Source organism: Hyla sarda, chromosome 6 (genome assembly GCF_029499605.1).
Source record: "Hyla sarda isolate aHylSar1 chromosome 6, aHylSar1.hap1, whole genome shotgun sequence".
Taxonomy (NCBI): Eukaryota; Metazoa; Chordata; class Amphibia; order Anura; family Hylidae; genus Hyla; species Hyla sarda.
The window spans coordinates 304,192,841-304,207,498 of record NC_079194.1 but is presented as its reverse complement, the minus strand read 5'-3'; the positions used below and the strand labels follow the sequence as shown (position 1 = coordinate 304,207,498).

Here is a 14,658-nt window from a genome sequence, read left to right as displayed (position 1 = left end):
CCTCCCTCTCCTCCGGGGTCCCCCTCATCCCTCTCCTCCGGGGTCCTCACCCCTCTCCTCCGGGGTCCTCATCCTCTCCTCTGGGGCCCTTCTCCTCCCTCTCCTCCTCCTCCCTCTCCTCCGGGGTCCCCCTCATCCCTCTCCTCCGGGGTCCTCACCCCTCTCCTCCGGGGTCCTCATCCTCTCCTCTGGGGCCCTTCTCCTCCCTCTCCTCCTCCTCCCTCTCCTCCGGGGTCCCCCTCATCCCTCTCCTCCGGGGTCCTCACCCCTCTCCTCCGGGGTCCTCATCCTCTCCTCTGGGGCCCTTCTCCTCCTTCTCCTCCTCATCCCTCTCCTCCGGGGTCCTCATCCCTCTCCTCCTCACCCCTCTCCTCTGGGGTCCTCCTCCCTCTCCTCCGGGGTCCCCATCCCCCTCCTCCATGTCGCTGCCCTGGTCTGTGGCGTTGTTCTGCTGTTGTATCTGATGCTGCAGATGACACAATGTAGCATAGACTGTAATAACAATATAACCTCCAGGGAGGGGCCGTGACCCGGGGCTGACCCCGCACTGACCCCGCATCCCCCGGCACAGCTCAGCACGGTGTATTACCGGGTGTATTACCGGGTGTTATTACCGGGTGATATCAGGAGCCGCTTATACCGCTCACCCCGCTATTTCCTCTCTTGCTGCCCCCCCCCCCCTCTCCCATACACCACGTGACCTCAGCGGCTGCCGGGACCGCGGGGGATTATTTGCGCGCCACATCTGCAGGTGAGAATACCGGGGCCAGGAACGGGGTAACGGGGCACTACATGGGGGTAACGGGGGCACTACATGGGGGTAACGGGGGCACTACATGGGGATATAATGTGGGGTGCACTACATGGGGGTAACGGGGGCACTACATGGGGGTAACGGGGGCACTACATGGGGATATAATGTGGGGTGCACTACATGGGGGTAACGGGGGCACTACATGGGGGAAAACGGGGGCCAGGAACGGGGTAACGGGGGCACCACATGGGGGTAACGGGGGCACTACATGGGGATATAATGTGGGGTGCACTACATGGGGATATAATGTGGGGTGCACTACATGGGGATATAATGTGAGGGGCACTACATGGGGATATAATGTGAGGTGCACTACATGTGGATATAATGTGGGGTGCACTACATGGGGATATAATGTGGGGTGCACTACATGGGGATATAATGTGTGGTGCACTACATGGGGATATAATGTGTGGTGCACTACATGTGGATATAATGTGGGGTGCACTACATGGGGATATAATGTGGGGTGCACTACTTGGGGATATAATGTGTGGTGCACTACATGGGGATATAATGTGGGGTGCACTACATGGGGATATAATGTGTGGTGCACTACATGGGGACATAATGTGAGGTGCACTACATGTGGATATAATGTGGGGTGCACTACATGGGGATATAATGTGGGGGTGCACTACATGGGGATAACGGGGGCACTACCCGGGGATATAATGTGGGGTGCACTACATGGGGATATAATGTGGGGTGCACTACATGGGGATAACGGGGGCACTACCCGGGGATATAATGTGGGGTGCACTACATGGGGATATAATGTGGGGTGCACTACATGGGGATATAATGTGGGGTGCACTACATGTGGATATAATGTGGGGCAGTACATGGGGATATAATGTGGGGTGCACTACATGGAGATATAATGTGAGGGGCACTACATGGGGATATAATGTGGGGTGCACTACATGGGGATATAATGTGGGGTGCACTACATGGGGATATAATGTGAGGTGCACTACATGGGGATATAATGTGGGGGGCACTACATGGGGATATAATGTGTGGTGCACTACATGGGGATATAATGTGGGGTGCACTACATGGGGATATAATGTGGGGTGCACTACATGGGGATATAATGTGGGGTGCACTACATGGGGATATAATGTGTGGGGTGCACTACATGGGGATATAATGTGAGGTGCACTACATGGGGATATAATGTGTGGTGCACTACATGGGGATATAATGTGGGGTGCACTACATGGGGATATAATGTGGGGTGCACTACATGGGGATATAATGTGGGGTGCACTACATGGGGATATAATGTGTGGGGTGCACTACATGGGGATATAATGTGAGGTGCACTACATGGAGATATAATGTGAGGTGCACTACATGGGGATATAATGTGGGGGGCACTACATGGGGATATAATGTGTGGGGCACTACATGGGGATATAATGTGTGGTGCACTACATGGGGATATAATGTGTGGTGCACTACATGGAGATATAATGTGAGGTGCACTACATGGGGATATAATGTGGGGTGCACTACATGGGGATATAATGTGTGGTGCACTACATGGAGATATAATGTGAGGTGCACTACATGGGGATATAATGTGGGGGGCACTACATGGGGATATAATGTGTGGGGCACTACATGGGGGTATAATGTGGGGTGCACTACATGGGGATATAATGTGTGGTGCACTACATGGGGATATAATGTGAGGTGCACTACATGGGGATATAATGTGAGGTGCACTACATGGGGATATAATGTGGGGTGCACTACATGGAGATATAATGTGAGGTGCACTACATGGGGATATAATGTGAGGTGCACTACATGGGGATATAATGTGGGGTGCACTACATGGGGATATAATGTGAGGTGCACTACATGGGGATATAATGTGGGGTGCACTACATGGAGATATAATGTGGGGTGCACTACATGGGGATATAATGTGAGGTGCACTACATGGGGATATAATGTGGGGTGCACTACATGTGGATATAATGTGAGGTGCACTACATGTGGATATAATGTGGGGTGCACTACATGTGGATATAATGTGGGGTGCACTACATGTGGATATAATGTGGGGTGCACTACATGGAGATATAATGTGGGGTGCACTACATGGGGATATAATGTGAGGTGCACTACATGTGGATATAATGTGGGGTGCACTACATGTGGATATAATGTGGGGTGCACTACATGGGGATAACGGGGGCACTACCCGGGGATATAATGTGGGGTGCACTACATGGGGATATAATGTGGGGTGCACTACATGGGGATAACGGGGGCACTACCCGGGGATATAATGTGGGGTGCACTACATGGGGATATAATGTGGGGTGCACTACATGGGGATATAATGTGGGGGGCACTACATGGAGATATAATGCGGGGTGCACTACATGGGGATATAATGTGGGGTGCACTACATGGAGATATAATGCGGGGTGCACTACATGGAGATATAATGTGTGGTGCACTACATGGGGATATAATGTGAGGTGCACTACATGGAGATATAATGTGGGGTGCACTACATGGGGATATAATGTGAGGGGCACTACATGGGGGTATAATGTGGGGTGCACTACATGGGGATATAATGTGGGGTGCACTACATGGGGATATAATGTGTGGTGCACTACATGGGGATATAATGTGAGGTGCACTACATGGGGATATAATGTGGGGTGCACTACATGGGGATATAATGTGAGGTGCACTACATGGAGATATAATGTGGGGGGCACTACATGTGGATATAATGTGGGGTGCACTACATGGGGATATAATGTGTGGTGCACTACATGGGGATATAATGTGGGGTGCACTACATGGGGATATAATGTGAGGTGCACTACATGGAGATATAATGTGGGGTGCACTACATGGGGATATAATGTGGGGTGCACTACATGGGGATTTAATGTGAGGTGCACTACATGGAGATATAATGTGGGGTGCACTACATGGGGATATAATGTGAGGTGCACTACATGGGGATATAATGTGAGGTGCACTACATGGAGATATAATGTGGGGTGCACTACATGGGGATATAATGTGAGGTGCACTACATGGGGATATAATGTGAGGTGCACTACATGGAGATATAATGTGTGGGGTGCACTACATGGGGATATAATGTGTGGTGCACTACATGGGGGTATAATGTGGGGTGCACTACATGGAGATATAATGTGGGGTGCACTACATGGGGATATAATGTGAGGTGCACTACATGGAGATATAATGTGGGGTGCACTACATGGGGATATAATGTGAGGTGCACTACATGGAGATATAATGTGGGGTGCACTACATGGAGATATAATGTGGGGTGCACTACATGGGGATATAATGTGAGGTGCACTACATGTGGATATAATGTGGGGTGCACTACATGTGGATATAATGTGGGGTGCACTACATGGGGATAACGGGGGCACTACCCGGGGATATAATGTGGGGTGCACTACATGGGGATATAATGTGGGGTGCACTACATGGGGATAACGGGGGCACTACCCGGGGATATAATGTGGGGTGCACTACATGGGGATATAATGTGGGGTGCACTACATGGGGATATAATGTGGGGGGCACTACATGGAGATATAATGCGGGGTGCACTACATGGGGATATAATGTGGGGTGCACTACATGGAGATATAATGCGGGGTGCACTACATGGGGATATAATGTGGGGTGCACTACATGGGGATATAATGTGGGGTGCACTACATGGGGATATAATGTGTGGTGCACTACATGGGGATATAATGTGAGGTGCACTACATGGGGATATAATGTGGGGTGCACTACATGGGGATATAATGTGAGGTGCACTACATGGAGATATAATGTGGGGGGCACTACATGTGGATATAATGTGGGGTGCACTACATGGGGATATAATGTGTGGTGCACTACATGGGGATATAATGTGGGGTGCACTACATGGGGATATAATGTGAGGTGCACTACATGGAGATATAATGTGGGGTGCACTACATGGGGATATAATGTGGGGTGCACTACATGGGGATATAATGTGAGGTGCACTACATGGAGATATAATGTGGGGTGCACTACATGGGGATATAATGTGAGGTGCACTACATGGGGATATAATGTGAGGTGCACTACATGGAGATATAATGTGGGGTGCACTACATGGGGATATAATGTGAGGTGCACTACATGGGGATATAATGTGAGGTGCACTACATGGAGATATAATGTGTGGGGTGCACTACATGGGGATATAATGTGTGGTGCACTACATGGGGGTATAATGTGGGGTGCACTACATGGAGATATAATGTGGGGTGCACTACATGGGGATATAATGTGAGGTGCACTACATGGAGATATAATGTGGGGTGCACTACATGGGGATATAATGTGAGGTGCACTACATGGAGATATAATGTGGGGTGCACTACATGGAGATATAATGTGGGGGGCACTACATGGGGATATAATGTGGGGTGCACTACATGGGGATATAATGTGAGGTGCACTACATGGAGATATAATGTGGGGGGGCACTACATGGGGATATAATGTGAGGTGCACTACATGGGGATATAATGTGGGATGCACTACATGGGGATATAATGTGAGGTGCACTACATGGGGATATAATGTGAGGTGCACTACATGGGGGTATAATGTGGGGTGCACTACATGGAGATATAATGTGAGGTGCACTACATGGGGATATAATGTGAGGTGCACTACATGGGGATATAATGTGGGGTGCACTACATGGGGGTATAATGTGGGGTGCACTACATGGGGATATAATGTGGGGTGCACTACATGTGGATATAATGTGGGGTGCACTACATGGGGATATAATGTGGGGTGCACTACATGTGGATATAATGTGAGGGGCACTACATGGGGATACAATGTGAGGGGCACTACATGGGGATATAATGTGGGGGGCACTACATGGGGGTATAATGTGGGGTGCACTACATGGGGGCATAATGTGGGGGGGGACTACATGGGGGTATAATGTGGGGTGCACTACATGGGGATATAATGTGAGGGGCACTACATGGGGATATAATGTGAGGGGCACTACATGGGGATATAATGTGGGGTGCACTACATGGGGATATAATGTGGGGTGCATTACATGGAGATATAATGTGGGGTGCACTACATGGAGATATAATGTGGGGTGCACTACATGGGGGTATAATGTGGGGTGCACTACATGGAGATATAATGTGGGGTGCACTACATGGGGATATAATGTGGGGGGCACTACATGGGGGTATAATGTGTGGTGCACTACATGGGGATATAATGTGGGGTGCACTACATGGGGGTATAATGTGTGGTGCACTACATGGGGATATAATGTGAGGTGCACTACATGGGGATATAATGTGAGGTGCACTACATGGGGATATAATGTGGGGTGCACTACATGTGGATATAATGTGGGGTGCACTACATGGGGATATAATGTGGGGTGCACTACATGTGGATATAATGTGGGGCAGTACATGGGGATATAATGTGGGGTGCACTACATGGGGATATAATGTGAGGGGCACTACATGGGGGTATAATGTGGGGTGCACTACATGGGGATATAATGTGAGGGGCACTACATGGGGATATAATGTGAGGGGCACTACATGGAGATATAATGTGGGGTGCACTACATGGGGATATAATGTGGGGTGCACTACATGGGGATATAATGTGGGGTGCACTACATGGGGATATAATGTGGGGTGCACTACATGGGGATATAATGTGAGGTGCACTACATGGAGATATAATGTGGGGTGCACTACATGGAGATATAATGTGGGGTGCACTACATGGAGATATAATGTGGGGTGCACTACATGGAGATATAATGTGGGGTGCACTACATGGGGGTATAATGTGGGGTGCACTACATGGAGATATAATGTGGGGTGCACTACATGGGGATATAATGTGGGGGGCACTATATGGGGATATAATGTGGGGTGCACTACATGGGGATATAATGTGGGATGCACTACATGGGGATATAATGTGAGGTGCACTACATGGGGATATAATGTGGGGTGCACTACATGGGGATATAATGTGGGGTTCACTACATGGGGATATAATGTGAGGTGCACTACATGGGGATATAATGTGGGGTGCACTACATGGAGATATAATGTGGGGTGCACTACACGGGGATATAATGTGGGGTGCACTACACGGGGATATAATGTGGGGTGCACTACATGGGGATATAATGTGGGGTGCACTACACGGGGATATAATGTGGGGTGCACTACATGGGGATATAATGTGGGGTGCACTACATGGAGATATAATGTGGGGGGCACTACATGGGGATATAATGTGGGGGGCACTACATGGGGATATAATGTGTGGGGTGCACTACATGGGGATATAATGTGTGGGGTGCACTACATGGGGATATAATGTGAGGTGCACTACATGGGGATATAATGTGAGGTGCACTACATGGGGGTATAATGTGAGGTGCACTACATGGGGATATAATGTGAGGTGCACTACATGGGGATATAATGTGAGGTGCACTACATGGGGATATAATGTGGGGGGCACTACATGGGGGTATAATGTGGGGTGCACTACATGGGGATATAATGTGGGGTGCACTACATGGGGATATAATGTGAGGTGCACTACATGGGGATATAATGTGGGGGGGACTACATGGGGATATAATGTGGGGGGCACTACATGGGGATATAATGTGAGGTGCACTACATGGGGATATAATGTGGGGTGCACTACATGGGGATATAATGTGTGGTGCACTACATGGGGATATAATGTGAGGTGCACTACATGGGGATATAATGTGGGGTGCACTACATGGGGATATAATGTGGGGGGCACTACATGGAGATATAATGTGAGGTACACTACACTGGGATATAATGTGAGGTGCACTACATGGGGATATAATGTGAGGTGCACTACATGGGGGTATAATGTGGGGTGCACTACATGGGGATATAATGTGAGGTGCACTACATGGGGATATAATGTGGTGTGCACTACATGGGGATATAATGTGAGGTGCACTACATGGGGATATAATGTGAGGTGCACTACATGGGGATATAATGTGGGGTGCACTACATGGGGATATAATGTGGGGTGCACTACATGGGGATATAATGTGGGGTGCACTACATGTGAATATAATGTGGGGGGCACTACATGGGGATATAATGTGTGGTGCACTACATGGGGATATAATGTGTGGGGCACTACATGGGGATATAATGTGAGGTGCACTACATGGGGATATAATGTGGGGTGCACTACATGGGGATATAATGTGGGGTGCACTACATGGGGATATAATGTGGGGTGCACTACATGGGGATATAATGTGTGGGGCACTACATGGGGATATAATGTGAGGTGCACTACATGGGGATATAATGTGGGGTGCACTACATGGGGGTATAATGTGGGGTGCACTACATGGGGATATAATGTGGGGGGCACTACATGGAGATATAATGTGGGGTGCACTACATGGGGATATAATGTGGGGGGCACTACATGGAGATATAATGTGGGGTGCACTACATGGGGGTATAATGTGGGGTGCACTACATGGGGGCATAATGTGGGGGGCACTACATGGGGACATAATGTGTGGTGCACTACATGGGGATATAATGTGGGGTGCACTACATGGGGGTATAATGTGGGGGGCACTACATGGGGACATAATGTGTGGTGCACTACATGGGGATATAATGTGGGGGGCACTACATGGAGATATAATGTGGGGTGCACTACACGGGGATATAATGTGGGGTGCACTACATGGGGATATAATGTGGGGTGCACTACATGGAGATATAATGTGGGGTGCACTACATGGGGATATAATGTGGGGGGGCACTACATGGAGATATAATGTGGGGTGCACTACATGGGGATATAATGTGGGGGGCACTGCATGGGGATATAATGTGGGGTGCACTACACGGGGATATAATGTGGGGTGCACTACATGGGGATATAATGTAGGGGGCACTACATAAGGGTTATAATGTGAGGTGCACTACATGGGGATATAATGTGGGGTGCACTACATGGGGGTATAATGTGGGGTGCACTACATGGGGATATAATGTGTGGTGCACTACATGGGGATATAACGTGGGGTGCACTACATGAGGATATAATGTGGGGTGCACTACATGGGGATATAATGTGGGGTGCACTACATGGGGATATAATGTGGGGTGCACTACATGGGGATATAATGTGGGGTGCACTACATGAGGATATAATGTGGGGTGCACTACATGGGGATATAATGTGAGGTGCACTACATGGAGATATAATGTGTGGTGCACTACATGGGGATATAATGTGGGGTGCACTACATGGGGATATAATGTGGGGTGCACTACATGGAGATATAATGTGTGGTGCACTACATGGGGATATAATGTGGGGTGCACTACATGGGGGTATAATGTGGGGTGCACTACATGGGGATATAATGTGAGGTGCATTACATGGGGATATAATGTGGGGTGCACTACATGGGGATATAATGTGAGGTGCACTACATGGGGATATAATGTGGGGTGCACTACATGGGGATATAATGTGGGGTGCACTACATGGGGATATAATGTGGGGTGCACTACATGGGGATATAATGTGGGGTGCACTACATGGGGATATAATGTGGGGGGCACTACATGGGGATATAATGTGGGGTGCACTACATGGGGATATAATGTGGGGGGCACTACATGGGGATATAATGTGTGGTGCACTACATGGAGATATAATGTGTGGTGCACTACATGGGGATATAATGTGAGGTGCACTACATGAGGATATAATGTGGGGTGCACTACATGGGGATATAATGTGGGGTGCACTACATGGGGATATAATGTGGGGGGCACTACATGGAGATATAATGTGGGGGGCACTACATGGGGATATAATGTGGGGGGCACTACATGGAGATATAATGTGGGGGGCACTACATGGGGATATAATGTGGGGTGCACTACATGGGGATATAATGTGGGGGGCACTACATGGAGATATAATGTGGGGTGCACTGTTCTGCAGAGAGGTAATATGGGGTGTAATGTTCTGCAGAGAGGTAATATGGGGTGTAATGTTCTGCAGAGAGGTAATATGGGGTGTAATTTTCTGCAGAGAGGTAATATGGGGTGCACTGTTCTGCAGAGAGGTAATATGGGGTGCACTGTTCTGCAGAGAGGTAATATGGGGTGTAATGTTCTGCAGAGAGGTAATATGGGGTGCACTGTTCTGCAGAGAGGTAATATGGGGTGCACTGTTCTGCAGAGAGGTAATATGGGGTGTAATCTTCTGCAGAGAGGTAATATGGGGTGCACTGTTCTGCAGAGAGGTAATATGGGGTGCAATGTTCTGCAGAGAGGTAATATGGGGTGCACTGTTCTGCAGAGAGGTAATATGGGGTGCACTGTTCTGCAGAGAGGTAATATGGGGTGTAATTTTCTGCAGAGAGGTAATATGGGGTATAATGTTCTGCAGAGAGGTAATATGGGGTGCACTGTTCTGCAGAGAGGTAATATGGGGTGCACTGTTCTGCAGAGAGGTAATGTGGGGTGCACTGTTCTGCAGAGAGGTAATATGGGGTGCACTGTTCTGCAGAGAGGTAATATGGGGTGTACTGTTCTGCAGAGAGGTAATATGGGGTGTAATGTTCTGCAGAGAGGTAATATGGGGTGTAATGTTCTGCATAATGTTCTCTCCCCCATCACAGATAATGTTCTCTCCCCCATCACAGATAATGTTCTCTCCCCCATCACAGATAATGTTCTCTCCCCCATCACAGATAATGTTCTCTCCCCCATCACAGATAATGTTCTCCCCATCACAGATAATGTTCTCCCCATCACAGATAATGTTCTCCCCATCACGGATAATGTTCTCTCCCCATTACAGATAATGTTCTCCCCATCACAGATAATGTTCTCCCCATTACAGATAATGTTCTCCCCATCACAGATAATGTTCTCTCCCCCATCACAGATAATGTTCTCTCCCCCATCACAGATAATGTTCTCTCCCCATCACAGATAATGTTCTCCCCATCACAGATAATGTTCTCTCCCCATCACAGATAATGTTCTCCCCATCAAAGATAATGTTCTCTCCCCATTACAGATAATGTTCTCTCCCCATCACAGATAATGTTCTCTCCCCATCACAGATAATGTTCTCTCCCCCATCACAGATAATGTTCTCTCCATCACAGATAATATTCTCTCCCCCATCACAGATAATGTTCTTCCCCCCATCACAGATAATGTTCTCTCCATCACAGATAATGTTCTTCCCCCCATCACAGATAATGTTCTCTCCATCACAGATAATGTTCTCTCCCCATTACAGATAATGTTCTCTCCCCATCACAGATAATGTTCTCTCCCCATCACAGATAATGTTCTCCCCCCCATCACAGATAATGTTCTCTCCATCTCAGATAATGTTCTTCCCCCCATCACAGATAATGTTCTCTCCATCACAGATAATGTTCTCTCCCCATCACAGATAATGTTCTCTCCATCACAGATAATATTCTCTCCCCCATCACAGATAATGTTCTCCCTCCCCCATCACAGATAATGTTCTCTCCCCCATGACAGATAATGTTCTCCCCCATCACAGATAATGTTCTCCCTCCCCATCACAGATAATGTTCTCCCCCATCACAGATAATGTTCTCTCCATCACAGATAATGTTCTCTCCCCATCACAGATAATGTTCTCTCCCCCATCACAGATAATGTTCTCTCCCCATCACAGATAATGTTCTCTCCATCACAGATAATGTTCTTCCCCCCATCACAGATAATGCTCTCTCCATCACAGATAATGTTCTCTCCCCATCACAGATAATGTTCTCTCCCCATCACAGATAATGCTCTCTCCATCACAGATAATGTTCTCTCCCCATCACAGATAATGTTCTCTCCATCACAGATAATGTTCTCTCCCCATCACAGATAATGTTCTCTCCCCCATCACAGATAATGTTCTCTCCATCACAGATAATGTTCTCCTCCCCATCACAGATAATGTTCTCTCCATCACAGATAATGTTCTCTCCCCATCACAGATAATGTTCTCTCCATCACAGATAATATTCTCTCCCCCATCACAGATAATGTTCTCCCCCATCACAGATAATGTTCTCCCTCCTCCATCACAGATAATATTCTCTCCCCCATCACAGATAATGTTCTCCCCCATCACAGATAATGTTCTCTCCCCCATCACAGATAATGTTCTCCCTCCCCCATCACAGATAATGTTCTCTCCATCACAGATAATGTTCTCCCCCATTATGGGGATGCAGTGCATAACATGAGATTTTGTATTTTTTCTAACCCCGCCCCATATAAAAAGTATTTTTTTATTTATTTCTCACAGCCGGGGAAGTGGTTAATTCTGCGGCTCATGGAAAATTCGGAGAAAAGTAAGAAAATGAAAACTAAACTTAAAAAGAAGGAATCCAGACACAACAAGACGAGCGACAACCCCAAATGGGAGACAGAAAACGTAACCCTATGTGGTGAGGAAGGACAAGACTCAAATATAATCAGCGACTCCTCCATCAAATCAAGGAAGAGGACCCCCACAGAGTCCGATGAGAACCGCCCCCCACGGGGGGAGAAGGCTGCCAGAAATACTCGTGAGGTACCTGACCCTTCAGGGTCCCCTCAAAAAAAGACTAAAAAGAAAAAAAAGAAGAAGCCCCCCAGTGTCCAGTCAGTGGAAGGTTCTGATCCGCTCCATAGATCCGCTCCGGAGACAATCAGTAGAAATGTAAAGACCCCCAATGACCCGAAATACAAGACCAAGTCAAAAAGTGAGGATGGAACCAGTCAATGGAGAAGACAACCACTGGCCTTCCATAGAAGCAACGTTCTCATGATGACCAGTACCCCAAGGTCTTCCCCAATCGCTCCCCCCAAGACCAAAAGGGACAATGGCCAAATCGAGGACATGAATGGCATCTCTGACCAAAGTCAAGACCTCTTCATTACGCAGAAGAAGTTTGTGTTGTCCCATTGTACCTGCGAAGACTCCCCACCCCTCGGCCAGGAGCAACACAACGGCGTACGGGACTGGTTGGGAAACCAACAGCCCCACCATGGGACCCACCTGCTGTCCCAGCTCTCCTGTCTCAGACACAACAGTGTTGGCCTCTCCAGCATTGAAAGCAACCAACAAGTAACCTTAAAGGAGAACTCCACTCAGACTGAGGTCAGCTTTACCTACCTGGCCCTGATGAGCCTCATGAAGAAAGCCAAAGTGTTGGAGCCATGCTCAGAGGAGGCCCTAGATCTGTCTCTACCATCTCGCATTCGAGCCAAGAAGGCCGCCTTGAGTCCCGGTAATGACGTCATCATAGTAGAGTCCCAGTCGACCTCCGCGGACTTCAAGGACTCCAGGAAAAACAATATTAAATTCTGCTTCAGTCCCGTGCAAAGGGCAGACGAAACCAAGTTTGTCCAGACGGTCCTGAACACCTCCTATTTCTTCAAAGGTAAAGGGGATCCCGGTGAGGCCAGCCCCCCGATTCCACCAATACTCAAAATGAAGGAAAAACCCAAGAAAAAATGTAGGAGATCCAAAGTTCACGTCAAAAAAGAAGCCAAAGCCACCTGAGGCCTGGACTAGGAGGGTGTTTTCTTGTTACTATTATTAGACTTTATAGGAAAAGCTTCCAACAAGTTGCAAATTTTGCCAAAATGTTACAGTCTGGAGACTTTGATTTACAGATATACAGAGAAATACGGTTCGGTTTCTAACTAGCAAGTTTGGTTGTTCTTTTGGATAATAAGATGAGATGTACCTTTTGTTGTGGATACAAATATATAATGTCTGCAGCTTCATATCAAATTGACCATGTTTTTATATATTTAAGAAACATTAATAAAAATAATGTTACTCAGAGGCTGTCATTTTCATAGTTTCACAGGTCACCCGTACTAAACCCCTTATATAGCGGGTGAGGAGCTGTAAAATGAGGGGTAATATGTTCACCAGGTGCTGCGTTCTTCTTGGAAATAGTTTAATTCCTAACGCGCCCCAGCGTGTATTGGAGGAGGGGAGCCGGCTGGCCGAGATCCCCGTCTCCTACATAATGCCCTGGTCTGGGGGTATTTATTTATTTATAGGGGTCTGTTCTGGAGGCATTTATTTACAGGGGTCTGGTATGGGGGTCAGTATTTATTTAGGAGGTCTTGTCTGGGGGTCAGTATTTATTTAGGAGGTCTTGTCTGGGGGTCAGTATTTATTTAGGAGGTCTTGTCTGGTGGTCAGTATTTATTTAGGAGGTCTTGTCTGGGGGTCAGTATTTATTTAGGAGGTCTTGTCTGGTGGTCAGTATTTATTTAGGAGGTCTTGTCTGGGGGTCAGTATTTATTTAGGAGGTCTTGTCTGGTGGTCAGTATTTATTTAGGAGGTCTTGTCTGGGGGTCAGTATTTATTTAGGAGGTCTTGTCTGGTGGTCAGTATTTATTTAGGAGGTCTTGTCTGGGGGTCAGTATTTATTTACGAGGTCTTGTCTGGGGGTCAGTATTTATTTAGGAGGTCTTGTCTGGTGGTCAGTATTTATTTAGGAGGTCTTGTCTGGGGGTCAGTATTTATTTAGGAGGTCTTGTCTGGGGGTCAGTATTTATTTAGGAGGTCTTGTCTGGGGGTCAGTATTTATTTAGGAGGTCTTGTCTGGGGGTCAGTATTTATTTAGGAGGTCTTGTCTGGGGGTCAGTATTTAT

At 47.6% G+C, this 14,658-nt stretch overlaps 1 protein-coding gene across 1 annotated transcript; it reads left to right on the top strand.

Annotated features, from left to right (window-relative positions):
* The first annotated feature begins 604 nt into the window (after positions 1-604).
* LOC130275287 (uncharacterized) lies at positions 605-13,827 on the top strand. The gene is made up of 2 exons (XM_056523098.1): positions 605-751; positions 12,305-13,827. The coding sequence occupies exon 2, from the start codon at positions 12,332-12,334 to the stop codon at positions 13,544-13,546; it is 1,215 nt and encodes a 404-aa protein (XP_056379073.1). The 5' UTR covers positions 605-751; positions 12,305-12,331; the 3' UTR covers positions 13,547-13,827.
* Positions 13,828-14,658: the final 831 nt, after the last annotated feature.